We start from the raw sequence: 27,050 nt of genomic DNA, 5'->3' as shown, positions 1-27,050 counted from the left end.
TGTTGGGATAGCTGCCAGTCAGCATACAACTCAGCAAAAGAGAGCCAGACTCGACCAGGGCCGCCGGTGCAACGATTTCCAGGACAACGAACGATAGGGACGAGACTGCCGAGTAAGCTGCCGGCGCGGGAGACAGGATTCGAAACCAGACGCGATGGGAAACGGAATGGCAAGATGGAACCCGGAGAAGAACTGGAGTTATAAGCCCTTCAAGCGGGCATGGCGCAAGCGACCCCCGATGTTCTGGATAATGCCCCTGGAGCTCGCCGGCACCGTCGCGCTGCTGGTCCTCTTCGGCATCGCACAGCCAGATCTCTTCCGCACGCAGCTCTGGCGCATCGGATACGTCCGGGGCTTCAACTCGAACCCGGCCATCCTCCTCTACGCCAAGGCGAACCATGAACCTGCTCCCAACGTGCCCCTGGTGTGGGCCGAGACGTAAGCACGATACGCCCTGCCATGCCGAGGCAACCTCATCCGAGACATGAGAAAGCATTCGATGGCTGACCAAACCCCCAATAACCAGACTCACAAACTTCAACGTCGCCATCTCAGTGCTCTCCCTCTTCGTCCTCGTCGCCAAGCTGATCGGCTTCATCATGCGCGTCTGGACCCCGATCGTCGGCCTCATCTTCAGCCTCGCCATGTCCGCCTTGTACACCGTCAGCATCTACGGCCAGATGGGGCCTGACCACTACGACCCGTTGCGCCCGAGCCCCATCGCGTGGTACATCCGCATGGGGTGCTGGCCCGCAGAGGGCTTCGCAAACGACGCGGTGCGAAGCTGCCAGCTGGCCAAGGGCACCTTTGCGGTCACCGTCGTCCAGCTGTATGTTCTGTCCTACCTGCCTGCCTCTCTCTTTTGACCATGACTTCCCCCGCGCGATGATACTAACCCTCCCTCGACAGGGTGATATACCTCTACTGCCTCGGCCTGGCGGTCCAGAACATGATCCCCACCAAGGAGGAGAAGGAGGAGATGCAGATGCGCAAGTCGATGAAGGGCGTCGACGACGACTCCGAGAACGGGACGCCCGTCGACAAGGTCGTCTTCGAGATGCAGCCGCCGCCAAAGTCCCAGAACTTCTACGGCAGCAACTACCCGACCTACCAGAGCTACCAGCAGAGCCAAGGGGTCTTCACGCCCAGGACGCAGGCCTTCAACACGCTGGACAGGCAGCTCCCCCTGAGGGGCTACCAGCAGCAGTAGCGGGCCCCACCGACCGAACGAGCGGGGATGCGCGAGAGAGGCGCAACGCAAGAGGCCGTTGGTATAGGCCAGCCAGCCCGGGGAACACCGTTCGTTCTGTTGCTCAGGAGTGATGGTTGACGATGGGCCTTCCTTGTCCGTCGCAATGACTGTGTACTATGACGGATATGATATAATTTCTATTTCTCTTTATACGCGTTGCTTACTAGGATACCAGGCGGCGTTCTGAGGCGCGAAATACTTGCGGCTGACTTTTCCGCCTGCACCGGGCGAGAACTCGCTCAATACAAATATTTGTCAATGTGACAATCCCCCATGCCCATGACTTGGTGTGTTTTGAACTGCAAGTGTTTCAGCCGCCCGGGTGATCAGCGAACGCCTCGTCGGCAGATACACGAGGCAAGCTGTGTCAACACCACACATATGTGGGCCTCTTGAGAATGCCCTGGGGCAAGGTTCGACAAATTGATCTGGAAACGGACGGTGGCATCGCCAGACAGTGGGTTGCCACACAAGACCACTGGCAGAGCCACTCTGCTCCTCAGTCTCGCATTCGTAGATGGGCCACCAGAGGTTCTATCTCGGCGGCTAATCACACAGGTTATAATTTTCGTACGTCGGTGGTATATCATAAATACAGTACAGATCGTCGTCCATCACGATGCACATTTTGCCATTTTATGGCACATTCCGCTAAATCATGCATTTTCTTTTCTTTTCTTTTAGACCCCACCTCGCTCATGACTGGAGGGGCTTGCCCATGCCGCCGAATGTGACCATCTTCGTGACCTGCGCAATGCATCATTAGCAACCACACCAACCTCAAGCAAGCACGCGATGGGGCAAAGAGAGTGGCGGGTCGAACGTACCAGATACTCATCAACACCATACTTGGAACCCTCCCTGCCGAAACCAGACTCCTTCACACCGCCAAATGGTGCCGCCGGGTCCGAGATCAGCCCCGTGTTAACACCGACCATGCCGACCTCGAGGGCCTCGGCGACCCTGTACACGCGCTGCAGGTCCCCGGAGAAGAAGTAGCCCGCCAGGCCGACGGGCGTCGAGTTGGCCAGCTTGACGACCTCCTCCTCCGTCTCGAAGCGGAACAGGCCGGCCACGGGGCCGAAGGTCTCCTCGGAGGCGATGGCCATGTCCTGCGTCAGGCCGGTGATGATGGTAGGCTGGTAGAAGTTCTCGCCGAGGTCGGGCAGCTTCTGCCCGCCGACGAGGACCTTGCCGCCCTTGGAGGCGGCGTCGCGCACGTGCGAGTCGACCTTGTCGACGGCGCGGCCGTGGATGAGCGGGCCGTGGGTGTTCTTGCCGTCGAAGCCGTTGCCGACGGAGAACTCGCGGACCTTGGCGGCGAAGGCCTCGGCGAAGCGGTCGTGGATGCCGCTCTGCACGAAGATGCGGTTGGCGCACACGCACGTCTGGCCCGAGGAGCGGAACTTGGACGCCACGGCGCCGGCGACGGCGGTGTCGAGGTCGGCGTCGTCGAAGACGATGAAGGGCGCGTTGCCGCCCAGCTCGAACGACAGCTTCTTGAGCGTGCCGGACGCCTGCTTCATCAGCAGCTTGCCCACGCCCGTCGACCCCGTGAAGGACACCTTGCGCACGTCAGGGTTGGTCGTCAGCTCCTCGCCGACCTCGGGCGTGTTCTGCAGCGTCGTGACCACGTTGAACACACCCTTGGGGATGCCCGCGCGGTGCGCCAGCTCGGCCAGGGCCAGGGACGTGAAGGGCGTCTCGCCGGGGGCCTTGGCGACGGTCGTGCAGCCCACGGCGATGGCGGGGCCGGCCTTCCTCGTGATCATGGCGGCGGGGAAGTTCCACGGGGTGATCAGGCCGCACACGCCGACCGGCTCCTTGATGGTGATGACCCTGTTGCCAGGGACGGTGGCGGGGATGGTCTCGCCGTAGACGCGCGGGGCCTCCTCGCTGAACCACTCGAAGAAGTTGGCGGCATACGTGACTTCGCCCTTGGCGTCGGCCAGCGGCTTGCCGTTCTCCAGCGTTATCAGGGTGGCCAGGTCATCGGCGTTCTCGTTGACCAGGTCGTACCACCTCCGGAGCAGCTTGGCGCGCGAGCGGCCGGTCTGTGTGCGGAAGGAGGCGAAGGCTGTTTTTGCGGCCTCAACGGCCTTTGCTGTGTCCTTGGCGTCGAACTCGGGGCAGGTGCCGATCAGCTCGCCGGTGGCTGGGTCGTGGACCTCGAAGGTCTTGCCCGAGGCCGCCTTGACCCATTCGCCGTTGACATAGCAGACGTCGGTCTTGAAGAGGGAGGGATCTTTGAGCTGGTTTGGGCAATGGACTACTTAGCTCCTGCGTCTGGACTGTTGGGGAATCAAGTCGCGACCTGGGGCGCTCCTACCTTGGGTGCCATTGTTGAAGCTAATCGAAACGAGGGCGGCGATAATGTGGGCAGGGTGCTCCTCTGGAAGCGGGCAATCCGAGGGGCGAGGCGTGAGGCGGAGGAGGTCCAGGTTTTGGAGAGGAGGGACATGGCTGGCGATGTCGTTGAATCCCGAGCACCCTTGGGAGGAGAGTAGTAGCTTAGGGCAGACTTATTGTACGGCTAGGGCGATTTGCTATGGGAACTCGATTCGCGACCGGGCCGGTGCTGTCATGTATGGATCGGAAAACGACTCCCGGGGCAACTTTAGTTGACTCTCTTGGTCGATAACTGCGCTCCGAAACCCGGCTGCAGTGGAGTCTTGGGTGGTGTGATTGGGGCTCAATTGGTCTACGATCTCATGGGAGTCTGTGGCATTTAGATAATAGACAGGATCAGATTGGTTATCGAGGCAGCGGACAGGGAAGACGGGGACGGTCCTAGCTCTTCGGGTGGCAGTCTAAGGGTGTGAATGGGGAAGTGACGATCCCTACAATGACGTCTCCGTGATTCTGCCGTCGCGGGGTATCGCTGTCTTGGAAAAACGAGAATTGGCCCCCCCCCTGCAAAATGCCCCCTATTCCTCGGCTAAACTAAAACTTTGCTAGCAGGATAGAAAACCCAACATTCTTACTAAAATACCTATATTAACCTTATTAATGCTAATAATAAGTCGTTTTTATTACCTAATTAAATAAAAGTAATGCTATATTAGTTTTATATAATTAATTTAAGCCTGGCTTATAAAAGTATATATAACTTATTTGCTTTAATATAAAATAATATTAGCCTAACTAATATTATAAATAATATATTTTAACTAACCTATTAAGCTTAAACTATTTAATATTTGCTATATAAAACTTATTTAAAAAGTTAAATTATATAATTTATTAATAAAAATATTATATTATTTAAATAATTATATATTTAAAAGCTAATTATTAAGGTAATTAAGGCCTAATAAACCGCTTAAAAGTACTTATAAGTACTTTTAAAAACTATTTAAAATAAGGCTATTATAATAAATTAAGTAATTTAAAGGGCGTAAAAAAATATTATTAAAGTTAATAATAAAAAAAATATATTTAATAATAAAAAAAAAAAGGTTTTAAAAGGTGCTAATAATAAAAACCTTTTTATTAATAAGGTAGGGTTTTTAATAAATAATAATAGTAATAATATTAAGTACTTTAAAAGTTGCCTAATTAACCTTTTAATATAGGTATGCCTAAATAAACTAGCTTTAATTTTATTTATTAAAATTTATAGCCTAAAAGCTAATATTACTTTTATTATATAACTTAAAAAATAAATTATTATATTAAAAAAATAAAGGTTAAAATTTAGGGCCTTTTATTAAATTATATTAATTTATTTAAAATTTAATTAAAAAAATATAAAACTATTTAAATATAATTATTAAACTAAAAGATATTTTTATTAAGGCTAATTGGCTTATAAGTTAAAAGTTTTTAACTTTATAATTAAAAACTATAAAAAAATATTAATAAAAAATTAAAATATTTAATTATAATAATATTATAAATATGTTTTTAAATTTTAAAAACCCTTTTTCTTTAATTTTTATATAATTATAAAATTATATTACTAGTATAAAAGTTATAAATATTTATATTATAAGGTAATTACTTAATTAAATACCTATTAGTTAAGGTTTTAATTATTACTAGCTATTTAATAAATAGCTACTTTAAAAATAATTTATTAATAATTAAATAAATAGTAAACTTAAATATATTTAATAAAACCTAAATTTTAAAACTTTTAATTTATATTAATAACTATTAGGTAAAAGGTTAAAATAAAAATAAAAATAAATTTTATATAAAAGAAATATAAGCAACTAATAAAAATATAGTTATATTTTTAAATAATTACTATAAGGCTAATTATTATTATTAAAATAAGGAAAATTTCCTATAATAATAGTATTTTATTAAATAAAATAATATATATATTAGTTTATTTAATAAAACTTAAAAACTAATTTAATATAATTATAATAAATAATGCTATAATTAAATATTTATTAAAAGTCCTTTTAATTATTAAGTAATTTAAATAAAGCTTAATAAAAAAAAGCCTAATAATAATAGGGTTAGTTTTATTTTTTTTAAAAAAAAATAATAAAAATAAAAGTAAAAAAAAAGTAGTATTAATATAATTATTAATTTATTATTTAATATTAACTTGCTTAAAATTAAATATAGCTAAGCAACTTTAATAAGACTGCTATTATTATTATTACTATTAGCTTTTTTTTATAAGTTTAATAGGGCCCTACTACTATTAGTAGTAATAATAATAGTATCTAAAAGCCTATTATAAAGGTAAAAGCTGCTAATTATTCTTTTATTATTGCCGCCATAAATAAAAAAAAATAAAATAGTTTTATATTAAAAGTTTATTATAAAAATGCTTTAAAAATATTTTAAAAACCTATTAAAAAAGGCTTAATTTAAATAATTTATAAAAATTATAAAACATAAAAGGCTTAATTTTTATAAGCTTTATAAAAAAAAGAATATTTGGTTTAATAAATATAATTTAAAAACTATTTTATTAATTAAAATACTAATTAAGCCATATTTAAAAAAAAACTTTACTAATTTTTTAATAGTAATAATAATAAAAAACTTATTACTATAATAAAGGCTATTAAATAGCTATTTAATAAACTACCAAATAAATATTAAAAATATATATTTTATAAAGCCTATAAAGGTTATTTAATTAACTAATTAGCTTTATTTAATATTAGGCCTTATAATTAAATTAGCTATTTAATAAAAGGGTTAAAAGTTTATTAAAATAATTTTTATATTTAATAAGGTAAAAATTATATAATAAATTTTAAAAACTTTTAAGTAAAAAATAATAATTAGGCGTATAAAAATATAATTAGTAATAAAAGTAATTAAAAAAGAAAAGTTAATTATTTTAAATAAATAAAGTAAATTAAATGCTTAATATTAAATAATTAATTAATTAAATAAATTTACTTATAATTAATTTATTTATTTTAACTTTAATTATTAACTTAACTATTTAATTTACAAATAATACTTTTTATTATATAATTATATTTAACTAAAACTTTATTAATTTTAATTTTTATAATTTTTAATTAATATTATTATATTTACTTTATTTTATACTTTTTTAATATTTATATATAATAAAAATATTTTTAAATGGCCTTAACTTTAAATTTAACCTTTTAAATATAAAAATAAAATTAAATAAAATTTTTATTTAAATTATAATTTAATAATTTATATTAATATTAATAATATAAATAATATTTTAAATTATTAAAATACGCCTTAATAAAATTAAAATTAAAAAGTATAAAAATAAATACTTATATTTTATACCTTTTATATTTATTATTTTAATTATTTTTATATTATAATATTATAAAGTATTATTTATTATAAAAATTAACTTTAAATTTAAATATAAATTTATTTTTAATAAAATGCTTTTATTAGCTATTATAAAAGTACTTTTTATTATATAACTTTTATATACTATAATAGCAAATAAGCTATTAAATATAATTATAAAAAATATAAAGGTAAGCCCTTATTTAAAAAACTTTTAATTTATAAAATATATTTAATAAATACTTAACCCATTTTTTTATATTATTTTGCTTATTAAAATTAAACTTATTAATAAAAATAAATATTTTTATTATATAGTTTAGCTAATATATTTATTAAAAATAATAATTATAAAGCTTTTTATTATATTAGCAGGCTAATATATATATTTATTTATTACTTTATATATAAGCTTTAAAAGTATTATTTATTATTTTTATAATAATATTAATTTAAAACTATTTAGTAAAAAGTATTATATTTTATTAAAATATAAGTTTAGCTTATTAAATAAAAATCTTTTAGCTTTTAGTTTATATAACTTATATATTAATTAAGCTTTATAAATTTATTATAAAAGCAAGCTAATAAACTTTTAAAGCCTATTATTTTAGTTTAATTATATTTAATAATAATAATAATAATATATTTAAGGTAATTATATAAATAATAGCAATTTTTTAATAATATTTTTAAATTATAATATAGTTAATTTAAAACTTAATTTATAGCCATTTATTTAATAAAAATAGGTTAAAATATAAATAAAACTTTAATTATTAAAGTTTATAGCTTAATAGGTAATAGCTTATTATTATTAGCCTTTTTTTTTCCTTTTTTAGGGTATAGGTGGCGTTAAATATAATATTTTATTAAAAATGTTGGGTTTTTCGCCCTATTAGTAAAGTTTTGGTTTAGCCAAGAAATAGGGGGCATTTTGTAGGGGGGGGGCCAATTCTCGTTTTTCCAAGATAGCGAGCCTGTGCCATTGAAAGGTAGCACCTTAAACTTGCAGGATGAAGCACGAGCTCTGTGTATTTCTAGGTGCTTTTGATCCCAACCTTGGACAGAAAATGCTGCAATACTCTTCTGTATTTGTCGTCTCTAGCCTTATCCTCTCTTTTCCCCTGCATGACCTCTTCCCGACCTGAACCTGTCTGTTCCTAGGAGCTTTGCCCATCACCAGAGCTATTGGCCCCACCTCTCAAACTTTGCGGGGCAAGTTTGCATGTACCTTCCTAGAAGAGACACCAGTGTGTATTGTTAATGTCTTCTCCACTTGTTCGTTATCTTGTTGCTATTGCTATCACCCACATCTATTCCTTTTAGTAAATAGAATATTTTTAAAGGAGAGATATTTAGAGTAGTTTAAAGTAATAAATATAAAAAAGTTAAAAACTTTAATTCACTCACCTCACCCTTTTTACTAACTACTCTTACTTTAAAGTCTTAAGTTTAAATATTTAAAAAGTTATATTTTTAATTAATTTTTAATTTTTATTTATTTTTATTTTTTTTCTCTTTCTTTTTTTCTTTCTTTCTTTCTTTCTTTCTTTTTTAATATTATAAATTTAAATTATAAAAGAATCTTTAAATTAAAATAAAAAGAAATAAAAGAAATAAAAATAAAAAAATAAAAGAAATAAAAGAAATAAAAGAAATAAAAAAATAAAAGAAATAAAAATAAAAAATAAAAGAAATAAAAGAAATAAAAGAAATAAAAAATAAAAATAAAAGAAATAAAAGAAATAAAAGTAAAAATAAAAAATAGAAATAAAAGAAATAAAAATAAAAGAAATAAAAATAAAAAATAAAAAAATAAAAATAAAAGAAATAAAAATAAAAAGAAATAAAAATAAAAGAAATAAAAGAAATAAAAATAAAAGAAATAAAAGAAATAAAAGAAATAAAATAAAAATAAAAAGAAATAAAAATAAAAGAAATAAAAGAAATAAAAGAAATAAAAATAAAAGAAATAAAAGAAATAAAAGAAATAAAAGAAATAAAAGAAATAAAAGAAATAAAAGAAATAAAAGAAATAAAAGAAATAAAAGAAATAAAAGAAATAAAAGAAATAAAAGAAATAAAAGAAATAAAAGAAATAATAAATTTATAAACTAATAGTTATTATAACTTAGAGGAAGGAAGGGGGTGGGGGTGGGGGTGGCTTTTAAGAAGTAGGGTGAGTGTATTAAGTTATTTACTGTTTTTAACTTTTTTTTACATTTATCGCTCTAGACCCCCATAGACATCTTCAGCATTACAGTAACATAAAGGTGTCTATCTGTCTCAGCACCTGTCGACGCCACGTACAAAAGAAGATTGCCGCCATGCGCCACGCGCAACGACGATCGATCCTGTGCCGGCGCCTCAAGCTCAACCCGACCCTGCACGGATGCTGACGGCGCACCACATATCTTGTTCGATCTTGTGCACGGGTCCCAGATTGGGCGATAGACATACAACCTGCGAAAACGTCCTGCAGAGTCGGTTCACGTGGGTTCGTCTAGACGGCTAGACGGCCAGATCCTTCTTATTACTTGCGCACACCTGCCTCTGGCTGTCCAACTACGAACCTGGTATGGACTGTTGCTTCTTCTCGGAACACATCGCCACATGTACTAAGGTCAAGGCATGTGCGGAGGCCACCGTATGCATCCTCGCCAAGTCTGGTTATTGTCTCACGTGTTACCTTGCCGTAGTCTTTGTTACGCAAAGAAAGACTGGCGATGGCGAGGCGCATCTCCGCGTCCTGCACCAGCAAACCCCAGGCCGACTCCAACGCATGCGCGTCGGATCGAGTCAAGCCAAGCCAAGCTTCAGATCAACGCCCATCGCGCTCCCCTCACGCTCTGCTATGTGCCTCCTGCGGGGAACACTCGTCCTGGCTTGACAATAGTCCCTGCCATTTCCTGCTGTTTCTCGGAGAAATATGCGCCTCTTCCCCGTTGACACCACCCGAGTGAACAGCCGGCTACATCCCTGACCCGTGATGCCCTCACCACCTCGACCTTACCCCAACCAGCCACGCTGCCAGGGCCACCGCATAGTGACATGGCTTTGTGATTCGCCCATGCCTCCTGGCAACTCCCGGCACCATTACACCAAAGCGGCCGTCTCGAGGGCCATTAGGCCGAGGGTGCGACTTGACATTCAATCCCACGCTGCTGGTGGGCGGGGAGTCACTCGTTCATATATTCAGCATGCAGTTATATAATGCTCTCACTTGCCCTACAACTCAAGGGTGAAGTAATGAATTTGTTCATCACGCCTGTTTCGAGAGCGTTGGACACGATGGGCCTTCAAAAGATGATACCCTTGGCCATGGCCGCAACATCAGCAGAGGCTGTGAAATACAGTCTCTACGGTGCTGCGATCGAGGCAAGCCAGCCTTTCAGTGAGGCTTTCGTGAGCTATTCGATCGAGTTCTCATCCTTCCCGGACTTTGCTGGTGAGATGAATTCATTTTAATTGCCAATGTGACCCACTTCTCCAAAGAGATCGATGAACTGAACCATCACAGGAAACGACTCAAACCCAAACACCTTCTCTGACAACCTCTTGAACAATCTTGGCCAGCTTCAAGGCACAAAGCCATACGTCCGTGTTGGCGGCAACACCCAGGATATCTACCTCTATAACGCGTCCCTGGCCTATGCGCTCAACGGCACCTTTGACTACTCCCGGTCGAGCGACTATCCCACCATCATTTATATCGGGCCATCCTACTTTGAGTCGTACAACCAGTGGCCCGGCGTCAAGTTCACCCACGGCTTCAATCTCGGCCAGGGCGGTAACAACTCAGCCGGCTGGCAGACCCTCGTCGATACTGTGCCTTTGGCATGCAAGGCCCTGGGACCCGAGAAGCTCGACGTCTGGGAGTATGGCAACGAGCCGGACCTATTTTCTACAAGCACTCAGAACCGGATTCGTCCACCCGATTGGAACGAGACTACATACGTGGACCAGTGGCTCAACGGGACCCGTGAGATCCGGGCTCGTCTTGAGGACGCCTGCCCAGAGCTGTTGGAAGATGATCTTTATGGCTACATGGGTGCATCGATCGCAGGGTTCAACAATACCCTCAAGGTCCCGATCGTATGGGATCTCGGGATCAATCGAGACGATACGATCAAGTTATTTTCTACCCACAAGTGAGCCCACTGAGCCCCTTGATATGATGAGAGACCTAGACTAAAGCATACACCACAGCTACATCAGTGGTGCCGAGTCACCCGGCGTCACCCTTCAGGGAACGCTGATGAACCACACAGTGACAGTCGCCTCTGTTGACCCACACATCGACGAATACAACAGAGCCACGAACAACACCGGGTCGCCACCTCTGATCTTCGGCGAGGCGAACTCCCTTTACCACCAGGGCAAACCAGGCCTGTCCAACACCTTCGGCGCCGCCCTGTGGGGCATCGACTTCAACCTGTACAGCGCCTCGGTCGGCTTCAAGCGGATCCACATGCACCAGGGGACCAACTACCGGTACGGCTTCTGGCAGCCCATCCAGACGGCCAACGCCACCGTCGGCACCAAGGCGCCGTACTACGGGAGCATCGCCGTGGCCGCGTTCCTGGGGGACATGACCCAGACCCCCGTCAGCATCGCCAACATCCCGCTCGCCAACGACACCGAGGCCGGCTACGCCGCGTACTCTGCCGACGGCGGCGAGCTGCTGCGGGCCATCGTGATCAACATGAACGCCTACAACACCACCATAAACGGCACGGGTCTCGGCGCCAGCCCCGACGCCCCGGCCCGGGTCTCGCGGACGTACACGTTTGACGTCTCGGGCGGGGGCCTGGCGGCCGGGGACAGGGTCGCCGTGCAGAGGCTGTATGCGAACGGCAGCGACGCCATCACGGGCATCACGTGGGACGGGTGGAGCTACAACTACGAGCTGGACCATGGGCGGCCCGTCAGGCTTGACAACGTCACGGTCGGCGAGTACGTGGTGGTGGACGAGGACGGGACGGTCGAGGTCAGCGTGCCGGACTCGAGCGCCGCGGTGCTGAGCCTTACTGGCAACGGCACGGTGCCGGGGTCTGCGTGAGTTGAGCTGCGGAGATGCGCGGCGGACTGGCCCGGATCTTATATAGTTTAGGCAGATAAAGGGAGCTGTACCTACACCTCATCATGTTTGTTCCATAGTGCACATCAAAGTCTATATCTTCGTGCGTGCGACGGATCCTGTGGCCCTTCTGGGGTCACCTTCAGGCCTGGCGAGAAGGGACTGAGGAATCCATGTCTCTCTGGATAGGCCTGGCACTCATATGCTTGGGTCACCGCACGAAAGTCGGGCTCTTTATCAGTACAACTCACTCGCCTATAAATCGATCTAATTGGTTTCGCTTCTATTCCGCATACGTCCAAGGATGTACATGTAAATCGCTCTAAGTTGTACTTCATCTTTGCTGAAGAGACGGACAAGGCCTGGACAAACTCAACTTGCCCGGTCTAGGGACTGGACTGGAGTTAATCGCCTCGCTATGCGGCCGTCGTGACTCGGACAGGCCCATAATTGAAAGCTTATAGGTATACAACCTCGCTTAAGCTTCCGGGAAGGGCGGGAAAACGCAGGTTCAATACCCTACCAAGCCCTGGACGTGATGCGTGCACCTACTGTGAACAGGACCGGTGAAGTATGAGACGAATAGTGCTTCGATTGTGCTTCTTGGCCTCGGCTTGTCCTGCTGGAACTCAAACCCAGATGTTGATCTTCCCTTCTACAAGAACTGTCCTTCTGTAGAAGACCTGTGTGTGCGCAAGCAGTCATCGTCTTGTAGATCGAGAGTGGATTTTCTCCATCCCACCAGCCGCAATGATGAGTCGCGCACTTACGCACTTGCGCAGCCCGGCCCCGTTCCCGTTCCGGCCCCAGTCGGATCTCTCCTCGGTGCCGCGGCCGCTAAAAGCTCCCCTTCCCGTCGCCCTGCTCGGGCTCCGACCCCCCACCTCGAGCAGTGAGTTCCACACGGACAAGGCCAGTAGCAGAAAACCCCTCGTATCACGACGCGCAGGGAGGAACCCATTGACATCTTCACTATTCGCACCGGGCTTGTACCGCCACAACAACAACAACAACAACAACAACAACAGCCACAGGAAAATGGGAAGCGTGGCCGCGCCGCCGCCCAAGGCCGGCTCGTTTCAGATCCGCAAGGCCGCCGCGCCAGACACCCGCGCCCTGGCGGCCCTGGGCGCCGAGGTCTTCCGGGACACGTTCGCGCACTCGTGCACCGAGGAGCAGCTGCAGGCGTTCCTGGACGAGGCGTACACGCCCGAGGCGATCGCGCGGGACATCGCGGACCCCTCCAAAGACGTGCTGGTCGCCACCGACGCCACCGCCGACAACAAGCTCCTCGGCTTCGCCTACCTCACCCGCGGCAGCTCCGAGCCCTGCGTGGCGCACCTGGAGCGGCCCGTCGAGCTGCAGCGGCTGTACATCGCGCTGGGCGCGCACGGCCGGGGCCTCGGGAAGGCGCTGTCGCTCGCCGCGGACGGGATCGCGCGCGACCAGGAGTTCAGGACCATCTGGCTCGGCGTGTGGGAGGAGAACCACAAGGCGCAGGCGTTCTACCGCAAGATGGGGTATGAGCACATCGGGGAGCATGTGTTTGATGTTGGTGGGGACCTGCAGACTGATGAGATTTGGTGGAAGGCGCTGTGAGGAGGCGACGGCTGGGGAAAGGCGGGCAGACAGACTGGCGGTGGCAGTGTGGTGATACTATCGGGGGGGTGGGGGTGTCTTTTCATGACCGCATAGAGACAGGACTCGGGACTGGATGCTAGGTCCGAGTGAGAAGGTGATCGGGTGTTGTTACGGCGGACTTATATGATGAGCTTAAGGGCCTGCTCTGTGGTTCTTTTTCGGTGGTTGGTCTGGATGGGCGACGATAGAGCTTAGGCGTCTATGTTCGGATAAAAATGGGAATGGCATTACTAGTGGCAGTTTGATTTCTAGTATTTTGTTGGTCTTGAGACGTCTTAAAATATAGAATTATTCACATCCATAAAAGTTACGCCACCAGATGGGGCGCGCTCCACGCTTGACTTGAGATTGGGACGCGGGAGTGACCGTCTCCCAATATATATATGCATGTAAGCACATAAGAACTCAAGCCCATCAACACTCTACGTGATTAACTGGTCACAGTCTAGATTGGGCAGGATGTCCACTCCGCTATCATGAAGACAATAGCATCAAACTCATCACAGGGATGTGTTTTCAACGAGAAGGCTTTCATTGCGAGCAGTCTAGCTATGCAAGCTCGGAACCGCGGCTTAAACTGCAGCGCGAGGTTCGAGGCCGGAGACGTCACAGGTGAGCCAGTGACCCGTCATCACTTTCCGCCAGGGAAGTAGCCCGGGAGCTTCGTGGCAACCCACTTGACCAGCGCCGCGTTGAGCTCGCGGGGCTTCTCCAGGCAGGCCCAGTGGCCACAGTCGAGGCTGACCTCGGTCAGGTCCTTGCAGAGCTCCCTCATGGGCTCCGCCAGCCGCGACAGCGCCGTGTCGCAGACCGTGTCGTACTTGGTCTCGACAAACAAGACCGGGAACTCGAGGACCGCGCCGTTGGGGGCGCCCCTGAGCCACTCGCCGTTGGCCTTGTGGTTGAGGTAGTAGGCGTTGGGGCCCTCGAACCCGTTGCGCTCGAACTCGGCCACGACCCGGTCGAAGGCGGGCTTGTCGTCGGCATAGAGACACGTCTCGAAGGGCGTCTCGGGGGCCTCTGTGAGGGGGCCGAACCAGCCGCCGCTCTTCCGTGTCGTTGCGGTGAAGGCAGGCTTGCCGAAGACCTCGGGACCGCTGGCCCTGTACAGTGCCTTGATCGTGTTGGCCACGTTGGCCTCGAGCAGGGCCCTGCTCTTCTCGGGCTGCTCCTCGTGGAAGGCTTGGTAGTCCCCTGGTCGGCTCCCATTAGCAAACTTTTCCCGGCCGGTCAGCGACACGGAGAAAGCCGTGGAGGTGCCAGCACATACATTGGGCAAGTGGGTACTGGTCCTCGGGGTAAATATCCCGGTTCGACAGCGAGACCAACTTGTCGATGCCACCGGACTCGAGGACACCGTACGGCACCGAGATGCAGCTGACCCCAACGCACTTGTCAGGGTGCATCGCGGCAAACGACCAGGTCAGACTCGCACCCCAGTCGTGGCCGATCCAGACCGCCTTGTCGCGCTTCAGGTGCGCGAGGAGGGCCAGCATGTCCGAGACGAGCTTCTCCAAGCGGTACTCGGTGTCGTCGCCCTTGGGCACGCTGGAGCGGCCGTAGCCACGCGTGTCCGGCGCCACGGCGTGGAAGCCCAGCGAGCCGAAGGCCAGAAGCTGCTGCTTCCAGAACTCAGCGTTGGACGGCCATCCGTGGGTGAAGATGACCAGGGGTCCGTCGGCTGGGCCGGTAGACTAAGTATGCATTATATCAGCCATTGGACCACCTACGGCAATACTTTCCAAGAATAGAGCCTGTCCTCGAGGTGGACACGGAGGGCAGAGCCGGGCCAGGCTTCGGGCCGGGCCTGCGCTAGAGGGGACAGTGCTTGACCGGGACGGGTCCGGGACGGGTCCGGGACGGGTCCGGGACGGGACGTCTTGATAAAGCTTACCCAGTAGAAGGTCGTCTTGTCGCCGCTGTGGCTAAATGTGTTTTCTCGGAGTGTCTCTACCGCCATGATGGATGGTCTTATTTACTTTATCAACAAGCAGGGTCTTAACTCTGTGCTGAGCCTAGGAAGGGGTTTATATGTACATACGTGTAAGTGGGGAACGGATGACCGGCGCCACTGTTGGGCCAGCTCCGTTCGACCCCTCACTCAAGCCTCCGTTTCACAGTGGACCTTGCGGAGGCGCCTCCGGATGCTACGGCTTATTACTGTGCAACGGGGCTTACATGTCCACCGATGAGCCTGCCTGCCAGTAACCTCAACCAGGATGGACTTTTAATCTCGGACTTTCATGATTGACTTTACTTGGCATTTTTCAAGATCCCCATGTAAACTGCCAGTGGTTGCCACAATACGGTGAGGCGTACACGCGAGAATCACTTCTTGGAGCTGCATAGTCTAAGTCACGATGGAACATATGATTCGCTTATTGACTCGTCTTGGCCGTGCCGTGGGGCACTTTCGAGGGGACACTAAGAGACCAGCTCCATTTATAATCGATGGAGCGATTCAGTTCCAAGTCCCGACAATGGACGGCCCTTAGCAGAAATGGTCCATATGATTTCAAAGGCCTAGTTACCGTCACTATTCGTCGTGTGGGTTACTGACCCATCAAAACCTTCGGCGTTCAACTTTGCCCCGTTGTGTCCGAAGTTAGTCATCATACCCTTGGGGTAGCGATGATGCCTTTTGTTTTGAGATCGGTGATCATACCTGTAAAAATAGAGGGCACTTTAAGCCTTAAGGAATAAACTCTTATAGGATAATCTCCTATTAGATAACATCCTAAAGAATAACCTTTTATAGGATAACCTCCTATAAGATAACCTCTTTTAGAATAACCTTTTTAATAATAATATCCTATAAGATAAGCTTAAAAAATAGCTAGTTTAATACTAACCTAAGTACTTTAATCTTTGAGTTATCTAGCATAGGTATACCGTCCTTTTTTATAGGTGTGAATATCTGGTCTCTTTGTTTTTCCGCTCTTGAACTATAGGACGTTCATTGCCATTGAACCAAAGCTCTTGAAGATATCGGAGTGGCCCGTATTTGGATTATAGAAACAGATTTGTTCGCAAGAAGTCGGCTTGACTGAAAAGACGTGATGTCCTTTCCAGGTCTCCTCCCTTCCAGGTAAGATTCATGGGTCAACTTCTTTGTACAACACATCCAACACATCGCATCAGACTGAACCAGAGCTCTGCAATAATTTCTGGCCATGGAGTCCCCCGAGGATCTTGACGAGATCGCATTGTCCCCATGCTCGTCTATGTTCTGGAGGGAAGATCTGCACTCAAACATTTTTTCAGGCAGCTGGCAATCTCAAAGGAGCTTGTCCCACACAATATGATCCTAGAGGAGGTTGGGCCAAATAGGGAAGAAGACAAAAACACGTCGTACAACTCAGCATGCGCGGAGAACATGGAAAGCTAGAGGGGCTCCGGGAGGAGGGTCAAATTGTCTGATCGATGAGGCAACAGGGCTATGAAGTTGCAAGAAGATATTCCATGTATCCATCGCCATGTCCTCAAATAGGACCCACCATTGCCACCTGCAGCATAGCTACTCTGGTCACATAAACTTGGAGCTTTGGTTGCTGAAACCGTCCGTGATTTCTTCACGCCAGTCTGATTCCCATGCAGCCTTCAAATGTTCCCAGTATGAACTATATATACATAACAAATGATTGCTTACCACCGTATGAAGGCGCCATGTATGTCCTCGGACGTATACGGAATAGAAGCGAAACCACATACATAACAATTACTAACCTGCGTGGATCACAAGCCCAGCTGCCATAGGTAGTTAGGGATACATAGTTCCCACCGTCAATGGCTTGTTCTTGTCACTTTCAGAAGCTTTCCCTGCGGCGTTTGGGGCACTCGGGTGTGAATTCCGCCAATTCCTGGACTGCTGCCAGTAACTACCCACCGCCTGAGACAATTTGAGGCGAAAACGAAGAAGAAATAGTTTACACAGAGGACCACAACAGACGATCAAGCCTCAAAGCTAATCTCGGCCAGCGCTTTCGCCCTGTCCGCCTCAGCCCGAGCATCAGCTGCCCTCCATCTTATCTCTGCCTCAGACATCTTGCCCTGCCTCTGACCTTGTCGTGCTTTCCTTGCCGCGTCCGCCTTTTTCTTCGAGGCCTGGGCTGCGTTGTACGAAACGAGTTTCCGCGCCCTTTCCAGTTCGGCCTTGTCACACGCCTCGGGCGTGCACAGCGGGCCCGTCGCCGCGCTGGTCGCGCAGCAGGTCCCAGGCACACAAATGCTCGAGACCCTCCATTCTTTCCAATCTTCGCTGTAGGACTCGACTACGTTTGGCGCTTTGCATCGGAATTCGAACACGGCTATTGTCCATTGCGCGTATTTCATGGCCGCTGCTAGTGCCGACGTGGAGAAGAAGCCCAGGGCGAGCGATAGGTATAATAATATTCTTGGGAACATGGTTGTGTTTGGTGGGGATTTTTAGGGAGAGGAAGCTGATAAACAAAAAGGGGGGGTTCCTTGTCAAATTCGAACGAGCCTCATCGACGAATGCTGATCCGTGCTCGAGTGCTTCCCCAGATCGTCAAACTGCCAAGGTTTCGAACAGGTGAGGGCTTGTTCTCTGGGCGGATATCTCTTGGCAGGACCCGATGAAAGGGTAGTTGAGATTCCCGCGATGATGGCGCCGATCGCGAAGTTTAATTGTGCGAGGAGAAAAACCTAATTCCTAAAACCCGGATTGAGAGCAAAATGGAAAGAAAGGAAAGGGGTAGCGAACCAGGATCAATAATGATGGTCTGATTCAGACGCGAACAGGGCTAAGACGGCGTCGTCAGCGTTGCCGTTAGCCATACTACTTCAGGCAGGGAACCCAGAGATTTCCAGGGTCGGGCTTTGGTTAAAGTTTCGTCGGATCATTTAAACAAGGTACACGTCACCCTCCAACTCGGGCCAGGCAATGGCGTCAACATGCGACACCGACTACTTCACCACGGTCTACGCGAACGCTGCATTAGTTACGCAAAGTCCCTAGGTTCTTGCAGCCAAAGGAAAAACAAATAACAAATCCAACGGTCACACTTGAGCTCATCACTGTAAACGTCCTTGTCCACCGGCACGCTGTGGTCGGAGCTTCGCCAGGACTCGTTGCATTCTTCTCAGCATTCTTCACTGTCATATGCTCATGTATGACTTTGGTGTCGCTTATCCTGCCTGGGGCTCGAAACATTGAATACATACGTGTGGAATCGGGGGCAATCACATCGCCACCGAACCATGAAAGCCAGCATCCTAGAAATCAACTACTCTAATATCAAGATATCATATTTTGAACTATGTAATAACACCATATGCTTTTTAAGTGCCGAGTCTGGACCGTTTATCTCCGTATGAAGGCGCCATGTATGTACTCGAACGAATAGAAGCGAGACCAGGTAGGCGGTAGATGTTGGGCACTGTAGTGTTGCAGCCAAATAGAACAGGGGCATTTGTCACTTTGAATAATACTCCTAAGATAGCGCGTGTATTTGGGTTTTCTTGTAATCAACGAGCCGGCTAAACTCACTAGAGGAGATCTATCCGAGTATCCATCCCAGCCTACTTGGCACCAAATGGTGCATGGCTGCCCAAAACCTGTCTAATGTACATGTGGCACGAAATGGTGCCAATCAATCATCATCATCCTCAGAGTCGACCGCGACGGGGTCAGAGCGAGGAGTGCGGCGCTTGGAGGGTGTATTGTCCGATGTGTTCCTCTTGCGCTTCTTTCCAGCCGAGCTCCCGAGGCTCTCATTATCATGCTCCATGACGTTGGACATGTATGTCTTCCGATTCTGCAAGCTACCGAATTCGGTAGTTGGCGCCGCAGCATTCAGCGCGCTCAGTACGTCCGGCTGTTCCTCGCAGTCCAGCAACAGCCTGTCCACCATGTCCCAGGATAGAGCATCGGGAAGCTCACTGGCCTCGGGGTTTTCGGGCTGCCGACAGAGCTTCCTGCACCAGAAGGTAGGGAGCGCAGCAAAGACCTTCTCCAGCTTCTCCAGCTTGTCATTCAAATCCTTTCTGGTACCGGTCTTGTCATCGTCGCCATCATCTGCATCCTCATCGGAATCATCCGCATCCTCGTCGGCAGAGCCCACCTCGCGGAGTAACAGCAGGGCCAGGTGGTGGTAGAAGTATCCACATGCGCGCATGAACTTCGAGTTGAAATCCTGTATCTCGGTGATGCCTATGACCTCCCAGGCAATCCGATTGAAAGGTTGGCTCCAAACAGCTCGAAGGACCTCATAGCTGAGTAGCTTCCGGAAGATAGGCTTGTCGAGCGCCTTTGGGATTGTGAGGTAGGCAGAAAACGCCTGTGCCTCCTTCTGACACGCCTTGTGCTCGACAAAATCGTAGACGGTGTCGTTGACGCGAAGCATCACCCAGGTGACCTCCTGTGACTGCTTCAGGCGGACTAGGCGACCAAGATACTGGCCAGAGCTGCCATAACTCCAAGGCATCTGAACTTGAATGCCGAAATGGCAGCAACCATGAAGGTTGAGGCCAGCTGCACCAACCATGGTGTTAAGAAGCAGTACCTTGACATTTGACTTGTCATCATTGAAGGAGGCAAAGGCAGAGGCTTTCTCTGAATTGGTCATCCCAGCCCGGACAGACACGGTGTTGATCGAGGCCTTTTAGAGGGTGGTAATTAGCAGCCTATATAATACACACAGTTAGATAAGGAGAACAGATATTCACAGGGTAAGAAACAGATAGTATAGAGTAATATATACCCCTAATACTCTAACTTTAATTTATACTATAATAATCACCGTATAAAGGCACTATATATGTCGTCGGATGTATACGAAATAGAAGCGAAACTATAAAACTATATATTATAATAATACTATATATAAAAGAAATATATAATTATTAATTATATATTTCTTTATTTTTTTAATTTCTTTTTTACCTTATTATATTTTTTATTTTAATAGTTTATTTAATTATCTACTTTTTTCTTCATTATTTAAAATATTTTAATAAGCCTTTAAATATTATAATCTCCTTTTAAATTTTTTATTATTAATAAAATCCTTTATAATTAAATTAATTTATAATAGTTAGTTAATAATTTTATAAACCTTTATATAAAACTTTTAATTATTAACTTAAATATTAATATTATTATTATTAATAAAACTAATAAAACTATTTTTATAAAATATTTCTTTAATAGTTAATAAATTAATAATTATATAAATATTATTATTAATTATTTATTCTATTAAATAATTTCTTATTAATTCTTTAAGTTATAAAATTCTATTTAATTTAAAAATTAAAAAGTCTTATTATTTTATTTAAATATTAAGTTAATATATTATATAAAAATTATAATTATTTTTATTTTATTATTTACTTTATTATTTAAACTAATAATTATTAAAATTATTTTTATTTATAATAAACCTTTTATAACTTATATAAATTCTATCTTTACTTATAATAAATATAATTATTTTATAAAGCTATCTTTTATTATAATAACTTTTATTAATAAATAAATTATAAAAAAGATTTCTTATTAAAAGTTATAATTTAATTAATAAAACTTATATATATTCTTTTTTAAAAGAAATAACTAATTCTTTTATAATTAATAATTTAATTTATATAAAATAAATTATATTAAATATAAATAGAATAAATATAACTTAAAAATAAATAATTATTTTATAAAACTTACTCTTTAAATATATATATTATATAACTTTTATTATAATAAAAGTTTAAATATTATTTATTAAACTTAAAATAAAAACTTATTAAGTTAATTTTATTTATTAAACTTTTTAAAATAATTATTTTTAATATATTTTTAAAATATAAAATATAAAAGTATTCTTAATTATTTTATTAATAACTTTAATTAAATAAAGAATATTATTTATTATATAAATTAAAAACCTTTAACTTTTAATATATAACTTTTATAAAAAAGTTATATATAAATTAAAATTAAAAATCTAATAAGTTTTATAAATAATTTATTTAATAATAAGTTTTTCTTTTATTAATATATTAAGTTTAAAAATAGTTAATAATTACTATTTAATTTAAAAGTTCTTTTAAAAATATTATTAAATTATATTATAAATTTTATAATTAATTAAGTATTTAATAAACTTAAAAAGTTAAATAAAGTTTAATAAATATAAAGAATATTCTTTAATTTAAAAGCTTTAATAAATATTATAACTTTATTTCTTTTTAATATATTAAAAAGATTTAAATTAAATCTTTTTTATTAACTTCCTCTATTATTTCTTTCTTTTATTATTAATAACTTTTTACTTTTTTAAATATGTAATTAATAATATATTTTAAAGAGTTTATATTTAAAAATACTCATTAAAATAATATTATAATTAGTTATAAAGATTATTAAATTATTAGTTTAATAATAATTAAAAGATTATAAATTTATTTTAAAACTATTAAAACTTTACTTTCTTTTATTATTAATAAATTTTAAAATAAAAGTAAATTACTTTTATATAAATTATAAAAGTATTTTAAAATATAATAATTTTTATTATTTATTATATAAAGTTATTCTTTTAGATTTATATAATTTATTTAATTATATATTAAAAATATATATTATATTATTATTAATATTAATTATAAAATAATATTAATATTTCTTTTTTAAAATAAATTAAATATAACTTATATTAATATATAAATTCCTTACTTTTTAATATTACTTTATTAATTTATTTTTAAAATATATAACTTTAAGTTAATATTTAAATACTTTTAAAATATTTATTTAAGTTTTTAATTTAATTATTAAAAGTTTTAAATAATATAAAAGAAAAGCTATATTATAAATCTATTAACTTAATTTAATTATATTAAATTTTATTAACTTTTAAAATTAAAAATTAATAATTTAAATAGTTAATTTAAAGAATTTATTTATTAATAAATTATTTTATATAATAAGTAAAATTAATTAAAAGTAATTAACTTTAATTATAAAAATATTTTATTATAATAGTTAAGTATTTAATTTTATAATAATATTATAAATAAATATAATTTATTTTAAAATTCTTTTAATTATTATATAATTAATTTATTTTATAAATTTATTTAATTTAACTTTAAAATTCTTATAAATATTATATTTATTATAAAAGTTTTAAATAATTAAAAGATTAATAAAATATTAAAAATTAATTATTTATAATAATAATATAAATATTTTAATTATAATAATTTACTTATTATTATATATAAAAATAAGTATAATTAAAGATTAATAATATTATTATAATATTAGAAAATTAAATTTTAATTATAAAAATATATTAATAATATTTAAATAATTAATTAAAAAAAATAAAGTTTATATTATAAGTTTTAAATAGTTAATAAAAAAGTATTATTAAATAAATAAAAGAACGGAAATTTATATACCTAAAATTAGAAGGCGCGTACCTAAATATAACTAAATAGCACCCCAACCAATCAAAGGACTTTATTCTACTCATCACACCAGCCAAGCAGTATTTTTTTACATACCCCCTATTATACTATATAATAAAATCTCTTCACCCTACTAGTAGTTAAAAAGTAGTGTATAGAGGTATAAAGGACTATTAACTAGTTATTATAAATAGATCTAACTATAAATAATATTACTAGTAATAAAAATAAGAGTATATAACTAGAAATCTATATATATATATAATTAAATATAAATTACACTTAAAATACTATTAATTAAGACCTTTATATATATAATTTATATAATTTTTAACTTTACTTTAATTAGTTAATAAAAAATATTACTAAATACTAATTATATATTAAAACCTTATTAATTACTATAATAAACTTTAATTAAAATAAATTTATATATATATATATAAGTACTACTTAGTTATATTTAGGTACGCACCTTCTAATTTTAAGTACGCGAATTTCCGTTCTTATAAATAAAGAAGGAATTCTATATTTATAATTAAGAGTATAAAAAGTATTTAATTAGAGTAGTATAGGTAGGTAGTAAAGTTAAATAGAGCTCTTTAATTAGCTAGTAGTACTTATTACTTTATACTAGCTGAATTCAGTCTTAAACTATCTATTTATTACCCTGTGAATATCCGTTCTCTAGATAAGCTATTGAATACGAAGTTGGCACCAAGTGATGCCAACAAAAGGCATGACAGACTCACAGTTGCTCCCAAGGCGTGGTGACCATGACAAGCATCCGCTTTTTATCCTTAGCGTTCCTCATACACAGGTCCAAAACGTGAGTGTTGACGGGAGATCTTGCAAGGATACGACTGAGCACGGTTTTGCGGTCGATTGGGATGAAGTCATATGGATCGTCACTGTTGACAACCGCCTGAAGGTATGTAAGGCCAGCATCGCCGGTACCATGTAGAATGGCCTCTGTATGCGCCGACCCAAGGGAGAGAACACCGGACTGGCTGTGAGAAGCGTCTAGGGTGGCCTTGCGAACCTTGGCACCAGGTACCAAGCCATCCTTGATCAAGTCTGCCATGGCAACATCGGCGGGCCTTTGGCTGACTAGGTCTTCATGTAGCAAGGCCTTGAAGCTCATCATGCACATGGAGCCTATGGTGAGGACGCGAAGCAGACCACCGTTCAGTGCGGCATTAGGGTCTTCCGATGAGGCGTTGGGGGCTTCTATTGCGTTGATCGATCCATTGTAGGGGACATCGACGACAACATTTCTGGGGCCCGCTTCTGAAGAACCGGTTTCAAGGTCACTGAAATGTTCGTTCATGATTCGATCCACTTCCGGTTTCATGGCGACATAAGACAGCTCATGCGTCTCGACGTTGTGAGGAGGGATGCCGTCGCGGGGGCATACATACCATGCTGTCCCATCAGCATGATCGGGCAATTGGGTAATAGTGTCCATGCCGCGTCGCATTGCAATGCAACTCAGCATACTCTTCACGGTCTGCCTGCCATAGTCTCTGTCGTCCGCCTTGGTGTTGAGGGCCTGTGCAGCGGGACCAACATACCACCATTCCTAGCCACGTTCGAGGGCGTCGTGCGTTAACTCCGCCTTCCGCGCCTGTGGTATGTTAGGGAGTAGCATCACAAAGAGACCATCGTCGTCAAGCTCCAGAGGATGTTCACTGTGTCGAAATTCGGTTGGCTTTCCCATGTTCTCCGAAAAAAAGGCTGCAGAGGCCTCGACAGTCAGTGATTTTACTAGGTATAGTTTCATTTTTAATCCCTATATATATGAGAACGGATATTCATACTCATAAAAACGGAGGGTATACCTAAGCCCTAAGGAATAAACTCCTATAAGATAATCCTCTATTAGATAACCTCCTCTAGGACACCCTCTTATAGAACAACCTCCTATAAGACAACATCCTCTAGGACACCCTCCTCTAGGACACCCTCCTAGGATAACCTCCTATAGGACAACCTTTTAGAATAACCTCCTATAGGATAACCTCCTATAGGATACCCTCTTATAGGATACCCTCCTATAAGATAACATCCTCTAGGATACCCTCCTATAAGACACCCTCCTCTAAAACACCCTCCTCTAGAACACCCTCCTAGGACAACCTCCTATAAGACAACCTTCTAGGACAACCTCCTATAGGATAACCTCCTATAGGACACCCTCCTCTAGTACACCCTTCTCTAATATACCCTCCTCTAGTACACCCTCCTCTAAGATAAGTTTCTCTACCTAAATAGAATAATATTTTATAAAATAAACTTATTAAATAAATAATTTTATATTAATTTAAATATTATATTTTATAATAAGATTATAATTATTTATAATATTATTTATTATTAAAAACTACTTTTATATTAATATATTAAGTTATATTTAATTAATTAAATATAATATTATTAATTTATTAAAAATAAAACTATTATAAATTATAAGTTAGTTTAATATTAATAAGTATTATATAAAAGTATTAAATTTACTATATAACTTAAATAAAGTATTTAAAATAAATAAAAATAAAGTTATTCTTTTTTATAAATTTTAATTTTATTTAAATAAAGTAATTATACTTTATTATTTAATTTTATAATTCTAATAATTTTATTATAAATAAATAAAAATAACTATTAATAATTAAGTTTATATTTATATAAAATAAACTTTTTAAAAATAAAGTTATTATTATTTAAAATAATTAATATATCTTTAGAAATATTAAAGAATTTTAAATTTAATTTAAAAGAAATTAAAGTTTTAAAACTTTTAAATTTAATTTATTTTAATAAAATATTAAATAGATTTAAAAACTTAAATTAAAGTAAATTAAATATAATAAAATAAAATATTAAAATAAAATATTAAAATAAAGATTAATTAAAAATTATAATTATTAGTTTTTAAGTTTTATATTAAAAATAATATTATTATATAAATAAATATAATTATAATAAGTATAATAAAATATAATTATATTTTTAATTTAAACTTAAATTTAATATTTTTACTTTAATTTATTTATAATTAAAACTTAATAATTAATTAATTATACTTTAATTTACTAATTTACTCTACTTTATTTCTTATAATTAATAATTATAATTTAAGGAATTTATTAATTAAAATATTTTTATTATATATATTTTAATTATATTATTTTAATAATAATAAATTAAAATTTAAAAATTTATAAACTTTATAATTAATTAATTTATTTATAATTATATTTATAATTATATTTATAATTATCTTTATAATTATCTTTATAATTATCTTTATAATTATATAGATTAAATTAAAAGAATATTTTAATTAACTTATTTTTAAAAATAAAATATAGTTTTTTAATAATAATAATATATAAAGTTTATTTAATAACTTTTATTACTTATAATTAAAAGTTTATTTATTTAAATAACTATTATAATATTATAAAAGTTTTATTAAATTTAACTTTTAAATAAACTTTTAAATATTATAAAATATTCTATTTAAAACTTTATATATTAAATACTTTTATTATTATTTAAATAATAATAAAAATATTATTTTTTTATAAAATAAATTACTTTTTTATTAAATTATTATTTAAAATAATATTTTTATAAAGAAAGTAATATTTTAAAATTATTTTTATAAATAAAATTATATAAGTATTAAATAAAGAAAGTAATTTTAAATAAAGTAATTACTTACTATTTAAACTATTTTAATTAATAAGTTTTAATAGTAAAATTAAACTTTTAATAATAAGTTAATAATATTAAATAATATAATTAAGTTTTTAAAAATAAGTTAAAAAGTATATTTTAATTAAAACTGTTTTATATATTATTTTTAATTCT

At 39.4% G+C, this 27,050-nt stretch overlaps 8 protein-coding genes across 8 annotated transcripts; 3 read left to right on the top strand and 5 right to left on the bottom strand.

The window, feature by feature from the left end:
* Positions 1-238: 238 nt before the first annotated feature.
* KVR01_010316 (uncharacterized protein) lies at positions 239-1,210 on the top strand (the record flags this gene model as incomplete). The annotated part of the gene is made up of 3 exons (XM_044791942.1): positions 239-438; positions 527-829; positions 910-1,210. 3 exons carry the CDS (start codon positions 239-241, stop codon positions 1,208-1,210), a joined length of 804 nt encoding a protein of 267 aa, XP_044640475.1.
* Positions 1,211-1,948: 738 nt separating this feature from the next.
* Positions 1,949-3,713, bottom strand: KVR01_010193 (uncharacterized protein; the record flags this gene model as incomplete). Its single annotated transcript, XM_044793138.1, has 3 exons — positions 1,949-1,999; positions 2,080-3,504; positions 3,582-3,713. The coding sequence occupies 3 exons, from the start codon at positions 3,711-3,713 to the stop codon at positions 1,949-1,951; spliced, it is 1,608 nt and encodes a 535-aa protein (XP_044640352.1).
* A 6,186-nt stretch (positions 3,714-9,899) lies between these two features.
* Positions 9,900-12,080, top strand: KVR01_010543 (uncharacterized protein; the record flags this gene model as incomplete). Its single annotated transcript, XM_044795045.1, has 3 exons — positions 9,900-10,466; positions 10,539-11,169; positions 11,228-12,080. The coding sequence occupies exons 1-3, from the start codon at positions 10,232-10,234 to the stop codon at positions 12,078-12,080; spliced, it is 1,719 nt and encodes a 572-aa protein (XP_044640702.1). The 5' UTR covers positions 9,900-10,231.
* A 749-nt stretch (positions 12,081-12,829) lies between these two features.
* KVR01_010583 (uncharacterized protein) lies at positions 12,830-13,701 on the top strand. The gene has a single exon (XM_044782052.1). The coding sequence runs from the start codon at positions 12,849-12,851 to the stop codon at positions 13,695-13,697; it is 849 nt and encodes a 282-aa protein (XP_044640742.1). The 5' UTR covers positions 12,830-12,848; the 3' UTR covers positions 13,698-13,701.
* A 534-nt stretch (positions 13,702-14,235) lies between these two features.
* Positions 14,236-15,764, bottom strand: KVR01_010557 (uncharacterized protein). Its single transcript, XM_044794877.1, has 3 exons — positions 15,634-15,764; positions 15,010-15,433; positions 14,236-14,933 (listed from the first exon to the last, which is right to left on the bottom strand). Exons 1-3 carry the CDS (start codon positions 15,697-15,699, stop codon positions 14,371-14,373), a joined length of 1,053 nt encoding a protein of 350 aa, XP_044640716.1. The 5' UTR covers positions 15,700-15,764; the 3' UTR covers positions 14,236-14,370.
* A 1,926-nt stretch (positions 15,765-17,690) lies between these two features.
* On the bottom strand, positions 17,691-18,143 carry KVR01_010708 (uncharacterized protein; the record flags this gene model as incomplete). Its single annotated transcript, XM_044789912.1, has 1 exon — positions 17,691-18,143. One exon carries the CDS (start codon positions 18,141-18,143, stop codon positions 17,691-17,693), a length of 453 nt encoding a protein of 150 aa, XP_044640867.1.
* Positions 18,144-19,351: 1,208 nt separating this feature from the next.
* Positions 19,352-20,326, bottom strand: KVR01_010183 (uncharacterized protein; the record flags this gene model as incomplete). The annotated part of the gene is made up of 1 exon (XM_044792677.1): positions 19,352-20,326. The coding sequence occupies one exon, from the start codon at positions 20,324-20,326 to the stop codon at positions 19,352-19,354; it is 975 nt and encodes a 324-aa protein (XP_044640342.1).
* Positions 20,327-23,919: 3,593 nt separating this feature from the next.
* Positions 23,920-24,639, bottom strand: KVR01_010536 (uncharacterized protein; the record flags this gene model as incomplete). The annotated part of the gene is made up of 1 exon (XM_044792239.1): positions 23,920-24,639. The coding sequence occupies one exon, from the start codon at positions 24,637-24,639 to the stop codon at positions 23,920-23,922; it is 720 nt and encodes a 239-aa protein (XP_044640695.1).
* Positions 24,640-27,050: the final 2,411 nt, after the last annotated feature.

Source organism: Diaporthe batatas, assembly GCF_019321695.1.
Source record: "Diaporthe batatas strain CRI 302-4 chromosome Unknown Contig00013, whole genome shotgun sequence".
In the NCBI taxonomy this organism is placed as follows: domain Eukaryota; kingdom Fungi; phylum Ascomycota; class Sordariomycetes; order Diaporthales; family Diaporthaceae; genus Diaporthe; species Diaporthe batatas.
Note: the sequence above shows the minus strand (reverse complement) of the source record. Positions and strands in the feature narration are given on the sequence as shown.